The sequence below is a fragment of the Oryctolagus cuniculus genome, chromosome 5, assembly GCF_051225735.1.
Source record: "Oryctolagus cuniculus isolate XC-2025 breed Fujian yellow rabbit chromosome 5, ASM5122573v1, whole genome shotgun sequence".
NCBI classification, from domain to species: domain Eukaryota; kingdom Metazoa; phylum Chordata; class Mammalia; order Lagomorpha; family Leporidae; genus Oryctolagus; species Oryctolagus cuniculus.
Window position 1 is genome coordinate 128,411,482 of NC_142871.1, and position 13,044 is coordinate 128,424,525.

The following is a 13,044-nucleotide window of genomic DNA, read 5'->3' on the forward strand; positions in this document are numbered from 1 at the left end:
ATCTCTGGCCTTTGCAGCCATTTGGGGAGTGAACCAGTGGATGGAGGTTCTCTCTCTCTCTGTAACTCTGCCTTTCATAAATCTTAAAAAAAAAAAAAAGCTTTGGCAAGTCTGGTCTATTTGGATCACTTGCCTCAGATCACTTGGGGTACGTACTAAAATGCAGATTCCTGGGCCCCTCCCCAACCTGACCAATCAGAACCTCTGGGAGTAGAGCCCAGGTGTGTGTGTGTGCAGCCAGTGTCCTGAGTGATTACAGTATAGAGTGAGATTGAAGGGGCTGGGTTACCAGGGAGAATCCTTGGGCAGGGGTGGGAGGGTGGGGGTGAGCAGCTGTGGCTGCACCGCGCTGTTTCAGGTAGGGCTGGTGGCAGGAGGGGCTGTGGGAGGGGCTGGTGGCAAGGGTGTCGTGGTGACCCAAGAACGTGAGTGGAGTGGCAGGACTTGCAGCGGAGGGGAAAGGGAGCTGCTGAGTGTTTCCCAACAGGACTGCGACCACACAAGAGGAAGTAGCAACAGGAAGGCAGCCATCACAAAGGCCGTGGTCACTCCTTTCTTCATCTTGCGGCTTCTCCTGAGCTGTTCTGTCTTGGCACAGCTCCCTCAGGGTTCCCCAATTGCAGGCAGGGCCAGGCCTCTAGGGGAAGGCAGTGACGGCCCCTATGGACGTCATCTTCCATAAGGGAGGAGCCTCTGGGCCAGCCGGCAGCCAGCGGATCCAGGGAGAGGGATGGGATGGAGGGGCCAGGGCTCTGGGGGCGGCGGCTGCTGCTGCTTCTGCTGCTCTGTGTCCCAGGTAAGGAGAGGTGGGGAGGAGGCTGGGGAGAGGGACTGATGGAGACAGCTGGAGGGAGGGCTTCTCTCATTTCTCCAGGACAGACTGGACCGGGGTCAGGGTATGTGTTAGAGACAAGTGAGGGGAAAGGAAGGTGGGGAATGGGTACCGGTGGCACTGGTCCCCCGATGTAGCAGGGAGTGGCTGATGACACCGAAACTGGAGTTTCCTCTTGTCTAGTGTGTCTTGCAGTTGAGAAAATCACATGGAGTCAACCAAGCAGCCCCCGGCCCTGTGCTGCTGTCCGGACAGGTGCAATGAAGTGTAAGGCCAAGTCCGTCCTTAGAGGACTCTTCTGTTGTGGGCAGAGGAAGAGGGAAACAGCAAGAAAGGGATGAGGAGCCCCAGGGAGGCAAATCTGCAGGCAAAGTCACTTGGCAGGGCACAGAGGAGTGGTGTGGAAGCCCAAGTCAGGTGCAGATCTGTCTCTGCCACTCCCCGCACAGGGGACCCTCATCTCTGAGCCTCACGTTCCTCTTTTGTGAACAGTGCCTATTCCTAAGTGTTCGTTTGAAAGTGGGTCCTACTTCAGAGGAGTGCCCCAGGAATTCAGCAGCTGACTGATGGAAAGCTCTTGGTTAATGTTTAGGACACAGTGCATGCTTAATAAAAGTGATGGCGGGCGATGGTGCAGATGATGTGAGCAGGTGCAGGTGATCCCCAGTGTCCTGGGTCACCAGGGACAAGTCATTATTGCAGGTTGGAGTGGTTCAAGGGACTTCCCTCTGGGGCCTAATGGGATGCCTATGGGTGGAGAGGAGCAGGAAGAGCAGTCACTTTGGGGACCCCAGGAACTCTGGTAAAAGACTGGATGCCAGACAGCAAGGGGCATTGTCTGAGCAGCCATAGAATAGAAAATGGTGATGGATGATGCTCTTTTTAAACTTTTAAAAAAAGATTTGTTTATTTATTTGGAAGGGGGAGGGGGAGGGAGGGAGAGATTTTCCATCTTCACTCCTCACTCCACAAATGGCTGCAATGGCTGAGGCTGGGCTGGCCCGAAGCCAGGAGCCAGGAGCTTCCTCTAGGTCTCCCACGCACGTGCAGGGACCCAAGGACTTGGGCCATCTTCTGCTGCTTTCCCAGGCCACAACAGAGAGCTGGATAGGAAGTGGAGCAGCTGGGACTTGAAACGGCCTCTCCTATGGGATGCCAGTGTCACAGGCAGTGGCTTAACCCACTGCACCACAACACTGGTTTGTTGGTGCTCTTTTGTACATTTTCATTATGATAATTTTCCAAAGTACAAAACGTAGAAAGAACAGTCACCATAAACTCCTTGCCTAGAATCACTCAACCATGAGTGACATTTGGCTTCATTTTTTCCCGTGCACGTGGACACACACACACACGCACACACACGCACATACCCGTGCACACTCACACAGACTCACACTGGCTGAACCATTGCAAAGTAGTTGCAGAATCCTCAGTCCCTCCTGAATGCCCAGTGGAGCCCCTTGTCCTCTTCCTCTGTGATCTCGCGTCTGGTGTGGTCTGCGCCTGGGGATGAGGGTGGCAGAAGAAAGACGCTGACTCAGTCAGGGGCTTTTACCCCTCATTCTAGGATCCCAAGCTGCAGGCGGGGAGCAGGAGGAGGAGCAGAAGTGTCTAGTGGAAGGAGACAACCTGACCGTGAGCTGCCCTTACAACATCATGCAATATGCCACCAGCCTGAAGGCCTGGCAGCGGGTGGGCAGCCGGGGCTCCCTGGAGACCCTGGTACGCACGGAGACTAGGAAAGAGGATCACAACCGGGCCCAGGCTGGGAGGTACCTGCTGGAGGATTACCCCACCCAGGCCATCCTCAGGGTCACCATGACAGATCTCCGGAGGCAGGACGTGGGGCTGTACCAGTGCGTGATCTACCTCTCCTCGCAACAAGTGGTTGTCCTGTATCATCGGATTCGCCTAGTGCAGTGCCAAGGTGAGCACTGGTGAGACCCCCGCCAGGGGCCGGTGTCCTCATGGGCTGGGACTTCCCCTGGCTGAAGGGACTGCCATGGGGAGGCGAGGCCGAGAGGTGGGGAAAGTTCTAGACCCACAGTCAGGGCATCTGGGCCTTCTGCTGTCTGGCTCCTCCCTGGATGCCTGTTCTCTCACCTGTAACACGAGGTGATGCCCAAAATCATCTCACCCTGAGGCAGAGAAGCGGCTGGAGGAGCTGGTCACGTGGGACCCGTTGAGTGCCTAGTGGAGCTGGGCTGCTCTCTCCTGGCTGCTCTCTCCCCTGTACGTGGGAAGACCCCAGAGGTGAGGCCATGCCCTAAGTCATTCAGCAGGTGATGGGAGCAGCTGGGCTCACACAGAGGCCCATCTGTCCTGATTGTCCCAGGTGCAGCTGTGTGAAATGGGCCCAGCCGGGAGGTGGAATGCTGTCTCCTTTCTCCAGGGATTTGCGACATAGTAGGCCAGGGACGGACATTGGAGAGCACAGTGAAGGCCTTGTGTTGACCTCGAGGAGCTTCCCGTTGGTGCGGGCACTGGCAGTTCCCCCTCCTCCTGCTGAAAAGCTGGCTGCCCGCACAGGGGGACACGCTGGGAGCATGGAGCCCCGCGCTTGTGCCCCGAGCTGCATAGTAACCTTCCCATCTGGGGCTGGTGAGTTTGAGGGACCCCCATGGCCATGACCATGACTGTGGGGCACTTCTGTGAGCCTGGACGTGTTGTAAGCAGCATACACGAGTCGCAGGACAGGGCTGGGGCAAGCAAAGGGACAATGCTGTAGGCAACCTGGGTAATGGAATCAAACCGTTCCCAGTACTTGAGAAGCACTCAGCAGTGCCCAGTAAGCAGCAGGCTGGGATGGGTCATTTATGCTCTCAGTTCCATCATCCTTGGCTCCATGGCCCTAGGCTCAGGAACGTCAGGTGAATTTGGTCTCAGTGCCTGTACGCTGTGGAAGTACTAAAATGTAGCCCTCTACAGAGGAGGGATGAATATTGCAGGAAGCCCAGGGTTCTGGATTCTAGATGCTTCTCTATCCTGAAAATATTTGGTGACCTTGGGCAAGTACCTAATCCTTCCCCAGGCCCCAGTCACTCCTGTCAGTTGGGCTTCCCATGGGAACATTCGATGGCTCCAGCATTTTGAGATCCTCTGTGTTTATTGGGTTCAGAAAAATCAAGGACCTTGATCTTCCACTTGGCACAGTTGGCTCACATCAGGCACCAGTCGATGGCTTAGGTCTACTTGCACTGAATCCATCATTCCCTTTCCATGCAGGTCTTTAACTTGAGTCTTAATGAGGACACCAAGAGAAATAATTGAGAATGAATGAGCCACGCTATTAAGTAAGAACCATATCAAGGCCCGTGCCGTGGCTCACTGGGCTAATCCTCCGCCTTGTGGCGCCGGCACACCAGGTTCTAGTCCCGGTCGGGGCACCGGATTCTGTCCCGGTTGCCCCACTTCCAGGCCAGCTCTCTGCTGTGGCCCGGGAGTGCAGTGGAGGATGGCCCAAGTACCTGGGTCCTGCACCCCATGGGAGACCAGGAGGAAGCACCTGGTTCCTGCCATCGGATCAGCGCGGTGCACCGGCCACAGCGTGCCGGCCACAGCGGCCATTGGAGGGTGAACCAACAGCAAAGGAAGACCTTTCTCTCTGTCTCTCTCTCTCACTGTCCACTCTGCCTGTCAAAAAAAAAAAAAAAAAAAAAAAAAGGAACCGTATCAAGCTCAACCCTGGATAAGCTTAATTTCATCATACCACAAATAACATGCAGTGGTGTTTGATAGCTTCGCATCTCTCCTTCCTGTCCAGTAGTTGAGAAAAGCTTGTGCTAAAGTGGCCAGGGCAGTGGCATCAAGTACAGGTTGTTTCTGCCTGGGGATGTCCTCATCTCACTAGAGAAACAAGAATCTTATCTTTGCTAAAGAGCACGTGTGGAGATCACCAAGACCAGCGGGCGGCTGGGGACTGTCTCCGGAGTTAGGTTAAGATAGAGAAGGCTTCTTTCTGGGCTGGACCAAGGACATTGCTGCCTGGACCGTGGGGCCCCTTTGTTCTCCTTCCCTCCTCCAGGTAGGGGAGATCATGACAGTGCTGACTACAGAAAGACACCTACATAACGCAATGACATTTGGAGTGGATGCTGTCCACCCAACTCCACGGTCAGCAGCGCAGGAAGGGATTTTGGGGAGAGGAAGTGGGTTGCAGAGGGCAGGAAGAGGGAGGTGCTGAGCCTGGCGGACAAGCTCCATGATGTACAGAAACAGACAGGGGGTGTGGTGTAGGCACGGAGAGTGGGCCAGCTTGACTGCAGTGCGCTGAGAGCTGAGAAACTAGGTCAGGTTCACCGGGCAGGGCCCTGGAGGAGGCTCTGAGGCTGATACCAGCAAGATGCCACGGACACACAGAGGCATGGGGGTCGGGAGACCGTGGCCCTGGGGCTGGCTTTGCTGCTGTCCATTGTGTGACCTTGGACATTTCCTGTCTACACTGTTCCTAGGGAGGTTGAACTGGGTGGTGTTGAACACTCCTGTCCTTGACCTACAACTGTAAACCTTTCTTCCCCAAACACAGTATGGTGTCACGGCTGTGAACTTGGGAGAGAACTTGCCAGGCTGAAGAAGAAAAGTGGTTCTGAAAGCCTTGGTGGTCCCTCTGCAGCCTAGATTAGGTCAGCTGGGTTGTCAACAGCCTGGGGAGCTCAGGTCGCAGGTCCCGCCTTGGTGAAGCGCTATTGGACACCATAAAGACCCCTAAGACCTTTGGTGTCTTCCAGAACACAGGGCTTCCTAAACTCCACCAACCCTAAAATGTCTTCTGGGTTTGCCATATGTTGGCCCTGAATGAGGGTCGCTGCTCGGAGGCCAGAGCAGAGCAGAGGAGCTCTTTGGAGCCAGCTGGGGCTCCAGGGTCACACCTCAGTTGTGACCCCAGAGAGCCAGGCTGGACCCCGTGGAGGACTGTCCACTGAGCCCTAGCTGGCAGAATGAACTTCGCTTCTAGCTCCATCCCAAAGCTCCCAGCCAAGCCCCGGATGTTACGGCGTCAAGGCAGCAGGATTCCCAGCCAGTGGCCCCAGAGGAAAGGTGCTAAGGTCCTACAGGGCTTGTGGGCCCCTGGTGAGGAGGCACCAGGCCCAGGAAACGCAGCCCAATGGGATCTGAGCAACGAGTTGAGAAAGGGGACCGAGGGGAGTCCTGCCCGTGGCATGGCTCCAAGTGCCAAAGTGGCACAGAGACAGCCAGAGCTGAGGACGCTCCCAAGAGTGAGAGACACTGAAGGTGGTGGGAGTTATGAAGTGTAGACGAGGGGGTGCATGGTGGGCCACGGTGGGGAGGTGGGGGCAGGTGTTGGGGACGCTGCACAGCGGCGGCTGCAGGGAGGGAGAGATTGAGACGTTCAAAGCGGGATGAGGCATGGCCAGTGCCGGGCTCACTAGGCTAATCCTCCACCTTATGGCGCCGGCACACCGGGTTCTAGTCCCGGTCGGGGCGCCGGATTCTGTCCTGGTTGTCCCTCTTCCAGGCCAGCTCTCTGCTGTGGCCAGGGAGTGCAGTGGAGGATGGCCCAAGTGCTTGGGCCCTGCACCCCATGGGAGACCAGGATAAGTACCTGGCTCCTGGCTTCGGATCAGCGCGGTGCGCCGGCCGCAGCGCACCGGCCGCGGCGGCCATTGGAGGGTGAACCAACGGCAAAAAAGGAAGACCTTTCTCTCTGTCTCTCTCTCTCACTGTCCACTCTGCCTGTCAAAAAAAAAAAAAAAAGTGCGGGATGAGGCATTCGGGCTGCAGGGCCCTTGAGGGCTGTGTGGTCATGTCCTCTGTGCTGTGGGCAATGTGACATGAAGGGCCGGCCTCAGACCCTCGGGGGAAGAGTGGGGCTCAGTGCAGAGTAACGCGGTAGCTGAGTTGGGAGGCACAGGGCAGGGGCATGTCAGAGGCCCATTAGATTCCTGAGGGGCTGAGAGCAGAGGTTGAGGGTCAGGGGAAAGGTCAAGGCCTTATCTACAGCCCGGTGAGGCCGCCCTCCCAGAGGGGAGGCAGGGCGCAGGCAGGCCTCGGAGCAGGGTATTCAGCAGAGACCCCTGCGTGGATTCAGGAGTGTCAGACTCACAGAGCCCACTGTTGCCTTTGCCCTCGCAGGCCTGTGGATGCCGGCCACTGTTCTGGCGTGTGGCTTCATCCTGAACAAGGGTCTGGTGTTCACAGTCCTATTGATCTTCCTCTGCAGAGGTGAGTGGGGGCTGGGTGCAGGCGTGGGTGGAAACGAGGCAGGGGACAGAGGCACTGGCTGCAGATGCCAGTGGAGAGGGACCATCCCTGGGGGTCCGCAGAATCAGGCCTGCCTTCTCTGCACGCTGCTGTCAGCAGGTCTTTGGAGAGCAGGCAGGGCCAGCCCCTGGGACAGTACCGGGCGGGGGCTGGGATGCTGGGAGCGGTGTGAAGTGGCTGGGTTGGGTTCAGGATGGGGAGACCTGGGCTGGGGAGGGGCAGGTGAAGGCTGTGCTGCTCCGGAACCCAGGGAGCAGCGAGGGAGAGGGCAAACTGGAGCCGGGGCTGGCACGGACGGTCACCTCCCTCTCTCTCTGCAGGCCAGGCAGCCTCCTGAGCTGGCCTCTGTGCCTGGCAATCCTGGAAATCACACCCTCTCCCCGCCAGGAGCCGGGGCCCTTCCTCGCTCACAACGATGCATTCCACGCTCTCTGTTCCTTGGGAAATAAAAACCTCCCTAAACTGTGCTGAGCTCTCGGCCCAGCCCCTCTCAGGTGGGAGGAGGCCCCTGGGCCGGCGGCAGAGACCAGGGCCACTGCCCTGGGCGCTCTGCAGAGAGACCAGGATTCCCCAGGGATGATTCAAAGGACCTCATGCCTGGTCTCCTGCTGCTCCCGGACTCGCTCTGCTGGGGGTTCTGCGGCCTGTGGGTGAAGTCCACATCAAGGTCCATCATTCTCTTGGTAATTAAAAAAATAAACTTATTCTTACAGTAGTTTTAGCTTTTAAAAATGTTTCTTTATTTTCATCTACTTGAAAACCAGGACAGTGTATGTGAACACAACACATAGTAAAATCTGCCATCTACTAGTTCATTCCCCAGACGCCCATAAGAGCAAGGGCTGGACCAGGCTGAAACCAGGAGCCCAGAACGCCATCTGGGTCTCCCACATGGGTGGCAGGAGCCCAAGCATTTGAACCATTGTCAGCTGCCTCCCAGGCACATTAGCAGGGAGCCGGCTGAGAAGCAGAGGAGCCAGGACGCTAACTGGCACTCCAGTATGGAATGAGCACATCACAAGTGCTCACCCCAGCAGTTTTGGCTTTGCAGCAAAATTGAGCAGAAAGTGTAGAGAGTGCCTGTACCTCTCCTGCCCCAAACAGGTTCAGCAGACCTCACCAGCAGGGGTTATTTGTCCCCATGCATAATGTCCATCAGTACTGCCCAGAGCCCATAATCTTCAGGAGAGTTCACTCTTGGTGTTGCATTAGCTTCCATTGCTGTAATTAAATACCCACAAGGACCTACTTAGAAAGGAAGATTTATTTCAACTCGTGGTTTTGGAGGCTCGCGGTCTAAGGTCAGGTGACCCTATTGGGCTGGCATCTGATGAGGATGGTCACGGCAGATCTGTGTGCAGAAGGATGACCACGTGGCCGGCCAGAAAGCAGAGGGAGGCAGGGAATGCTTGTCCATGAGGTCTCTGTTTGTGAAGTACTGTGACCTGATCATGGGAATCGGACCAAAGCCAACGGAACCGCTCGGTCTCTAGACACCAGAATTGGATTAAGCCTCCACACTCAGTGCCACTGACATAGTTTTGGCGTTTAAATATTTGTATGAGCTGGGGAGGCAAACCCTGTTTGGATCACACAGTGTTGTACGGGCTATGGTTGCTGACCAACGGGTGATGGCTGTGTCCACTCACGGGGAGCAGATCCCTGATGATGAGCCTCACTGTAGTGATTAGAGTGGGAGGAAGAGGGCGCCGTTGATTAAGGCTTCCTCCCTCAAGCCTCTGGATTCCAGCCCTTCGGAGGGACAGGGCACAGATCGGCTTTCCTGTCTTTCCGTTGACATTTGCACCCTCCAGCTGCAGCATTGTGGGTCTGCAGGCATGGCAAAGGGGGAGGAAGAGGAGAGAAGAGCATTGAAGGTCTTTTGACAGGCAAGGTTCCATTTGACAGGCAGTGCCCAGCCCCGCCTCCGCCTGCCACCTGCAGTCCCCTTGGTGCCTCAGCTGTATCTGTCTCCTGGCTGAGTGCCTCTGACTCCGCCCACGGTCTCCAAGCACCTGACAGTAGACTTCTGGTCTCCTTCCACTGAAGTCCCCGCCACCTCCAGGTAGCCTTATCGGACAGCATCTGTGACACCTGTGACAACTGCTGCCCAAATGCATGCTCCAGTTTCAGGGCTCCGAGGAGCCCCCCGACTGCACTCGCACCAGTCAACTCCCAGAGTCCCGGTGGGCCCTGTGCAGCCACCGCCTCTTCACTGCCCCTCCTGCACAGCAGAGGCATCTGCGGTCTCTGCCCACGGAAGTCCCCTGACACAGCCAGCCATGTCATTCCCAAACCGCAGGGGACACTGGACAAGGGCTCCACGTTGTGACCTGGAAGCCCCTCCACTGAGGCTGGAGGAGAGCCCTCCCTCACCTCTCCCCTCAGGGTCACGGTGCATGAACGGGGGTCTCGTCTCCAAAGTGTGCATCCAATCTTCACACTCACCCCCGCTTCCCACCCTGCTATGGATGAGGGATCAAGGCAGCCAAAAAAAAAAAAAAAAAAACCCAACACCTGCTTGTATGTGCTACCCACTGTCTTCCCACCTTGCTCTGCCAAAACGGCATCCGCTTTCCTGGGGCTTGAATCAGTTGAGGTTCAATTGTAGGAAGCAAAATCCAAGTGGAAAGGGATCTTTAGAAATAGAGTCGTGGTAAACGATTCACAGAAGAAAATCCCACGTAGCTTCTGGAAATGACTCTCACAGCCACACCACAGGATGGGGCTACGAGGGTACTCAGAGAGTTCCTGGAAAATGCAATAAGTGATTTTGGTGCAAAAATGTTAGAAATCGGGGCTGGCGTTTCGGTGCAGTGTGTTAAGCTGCCATCTGCAATGCTAGCAACCCACGTTGGAGAACTTGTTCAAGTCCTGGCTGCTCCGCCTCCGCTCCAGCTCTAGCTCTCTGCCATGTCTCAGCTGCGGACTCTACCAGCGGAACGAGTGTCTTTCTTCCCTCTCAGCTCAGCTCCAAGTTTAACTCTCATACAGATGCCCTTGACCTGTGGAGCCTCAACTGTATCTGGGAGCCTAGCGGCCAGGGAGTGTGAGAAGTGACTTCATAGATGTTTAGTTGTGGAAGGGAGGCAGAACGAAAATTCAGGGTCAGTCCACAGCATCGACTCAGTCACAGCCAAGACTGAGATGGACGCAGCTCAGGGCATAAAGTTTTGTTGTCCTTTTACTGTCGATGAAAGACAAATATACTTACGTGAAAAATAAGCCTTCATTCTTTGCTTTGCTGTGCCAAGCAAACCCTATTACCTGTCAGAAACATTTTGATACTAAGTTCCCAATGACCAAAAGTAGTACACTGAATGCTATGTCATTGAACCGTAGAGAGATAGAGGCAGAGGGTAAATTCCCAGTTTTTCCTGTTTCTGAATTTGTGATGCTTTGCTTGGAAATTAAGGTGTTGAGGAGGAGGACCTGGGCCATCCTCCACTGCACTCCTGGGCCACAGCAGAGAGGAAAGTCCCATTTACTGTCAATTCTCCTCCGTCTGTCCCTGGGAAGAATTGGGAAGTTGAATACAACTCTGGCGAGAACCTGAGAAAGTGAGAGTCCTGGCGCCCTCGGGTGGAGTTGGCAGCACTCAGCCTCCTGAGGATCATCTGGGGCTTCTGCGTGGAATAACACGTGCAGATGCCACACCCAGCATGCCAGTCCCAGATATGCAAGGTCCCTGGCTCCTGTGTCCTGCTCGGGAAACACTGGCCTGCAGCTATACCGCTTTTGCCTTTCACAGACAGCTCTGCTGTGTACTTTGCGTGAACTTTGTGCACGGTGTCAGAGAGGTGAAAGTCTGCTGTGTGGTGGGACTGGGGCGCACAGTGCATCACCACCACTCGCTGGAACGACTGTCCTTTCCTCACTGAGTCAAACAGGCCCGTGGGTGGCAGCTGAGTGACGGTGCGTGGGCCAGGAGGACGCTTCTCAGCCCTCGACTTTGTCCCATCTGTCAGTCTGGTGTTAACACTGTTGAACAAAAATCACTGGCGCCCATTGCTTTGGACTAAGATCCTGCAATCCAGCAAACTAGAAACCCAGATGGGTTCTTCATGCTGAAGTTTCACGTGAACAAAGAGAAACAGAGCTGCTACTGACCTTGAGAGAGAGAGAGAGAGAGAGAATGTCAGGACAACCAAATTTCCCAAACAATCCAGTTTCAACCGTCCTGATGATGAAGCTGCCTGTTTTAATCCTTACAAAAGAGTAACACGAAGTCACCTGATGCTGGCCAATCGGTTAGTTTTTGCTGGTCTGTCTCCCTGTCGCTGTCTCACAAGTAACTTCAAAGTGGCCAATGAATTCTTCGTTCTTGGCTTCTGCGCTCTCCAGCCCTTCTGTCTGGGAAGACAACCTCTGCTCACTGCATCACCTATGCTGTTTCATGGGGATGAATTTTTGCCGGGTTCTAAAACTGCAAATAAAAGCCCATTGAGATCTAAACTGAAACGTTTGTAATTTTGTCTTTTGACAACGCTGGCTGGATGTGTGCTTGAGATAGAACACCCCGAAACCTGGGCCTGCTCACCTGACGCATGGAACGCCCATCACTGACCCCAGGATGGCGCAAGAAAGGAGGCGTTCACTGCAGAGCGCAGACCAGGAGTCGGCAGCTGTGGCTTAATTCCCGGGGTCCCCAAAGGTTAGAGGGAAAGGTCCTTGTAGACGCGAATGTCCGGTGTGTGTCCTCGCCCCTGATTGGCCAGTGGTGCTCATGGCTTTCCTTTCATTGGTCAGCGATGCCATATTCTTTGGGGAATTTGATGACAGCAAAATGGGCTTCAGTCAGTCTGGGGTCTCAGTGCAGACGGGAGTTGCCTTTGCTCTGGGCCTAGAGTTCCTGGAAAAGAAACCCCTCGAGACAAGGTGGAGCATCAAGATGTCACCCCTGTGAGAGATCATTGACCTCATGGGTCCGTGATTAGGGACCCGGTAGGGCTGGCTGCACCCTTCCCCCAGTTCAGTGAGTTCATTAATGAGTGGTCAATTTGCAACCCTAAGAGCAGAGCCAGGACTCTTTAGGCTAAGGGGAGGGGCTTGGGAGACTGGGACCTGAATGCACCCAGCACCTGCATTTGAGGCTCTGTGTAGGGCTCGGTCTCATGCTCCAGAAAAAGTCTTACAATTTTACATTTGTTTTCTCTCTTGTGTGCATGTGTGTGTGTGTGTGTGTGCATTGTGTGTTGTTTGATAGTAAGGAGCTGAAGCCATCACTAGAAGGGATGGAAAAGTAAAACCCACAGTTTATATTACATGAAATCCTACAGAGTAGCAAAAGTGAAAAAAAAGGAAACAAAAATTTTGGTTTATGTGTAGGGAGAAAGAGAGTCACAGAAGCACAATAGTAGAGTAAAAGTTTGTAAAAGTCATAACTTTCAAATTAGATTGAATCATGACTCCTTACAGATAAAAAGAAATGCGACAAAAATTTAACTCAGGCAGAAGTTATAACCAGTTAAAAAAAAGTCACGAAGTATAAATTTACACGGGATAAAGGAAAGTGGAAGGAATCACATGTGGAGGCAAACTCGTTACTTCTCTCCCCTCACTCAGGGAAGGGAGACAGGATAGAATTTGCTTGACTACCAATTGCCCATCCTGGATGGAGCTGTAAAATCGCTCTCAGAGAATCAGAGCCAGCTGACGCAGGAAGAATGAATGTTCAAGATGAGGCAGGCGAGGAGGTAGTTAGCAGGGAGGAGCCGAGGTGGGCCTGCACCACCCCGCAGCCCCGGCCCACGCTGCCCGAAGCCCACTTCCAACCACCACCCAAATCACCACCTCCCCACGCTGCCAAAACCCCCACTGCACACACTTTTTTCACAATGCACATTTTCTTCCTTTTTAAGATTTATTTATTTATTTGAAAGTCAGAGTTACACAGAGAGAGAAGGAGAGGCAGAGAGAGAGAGAGAGAGGTCTTCCATCTGCTGGTTCACTCCCAAGATGGCAGCAATGGCCGGAGCTGCGCTGAT

At 54.6% G+C, this 13,044-nt stretch overlaps 1 protein-coding gene across 1 annotated transcript; it reads left to right on the forward strand.

Moving 5' to 3' along the window:
- The first annotated feature begins 686 nt into the window (after window positions 1-686).
- Window positions 687-7,789, forward strand: LOC138849806 (triggering receptor expressed on myeloid cells 3). The gene is made up of 4 exons (XM_070074674.2): window positions 687-796; window positions 2,403-2,762; window positions 6,929-7,018; window positions 7,378-7,789. Exons 1-4 carry the CDS (start codon window positions 736-738, stop codon window positions 7,392-7,394), a joined length of 528 nt encoding a protein of 175 aa, XP_069930775.1. The 5' UTR covers window positions 687-735; the 3' UTR covers window positions 7,395-7,789.
- Window positions 7,790-13,044: the final 5,255 nt, after the last annotated feature.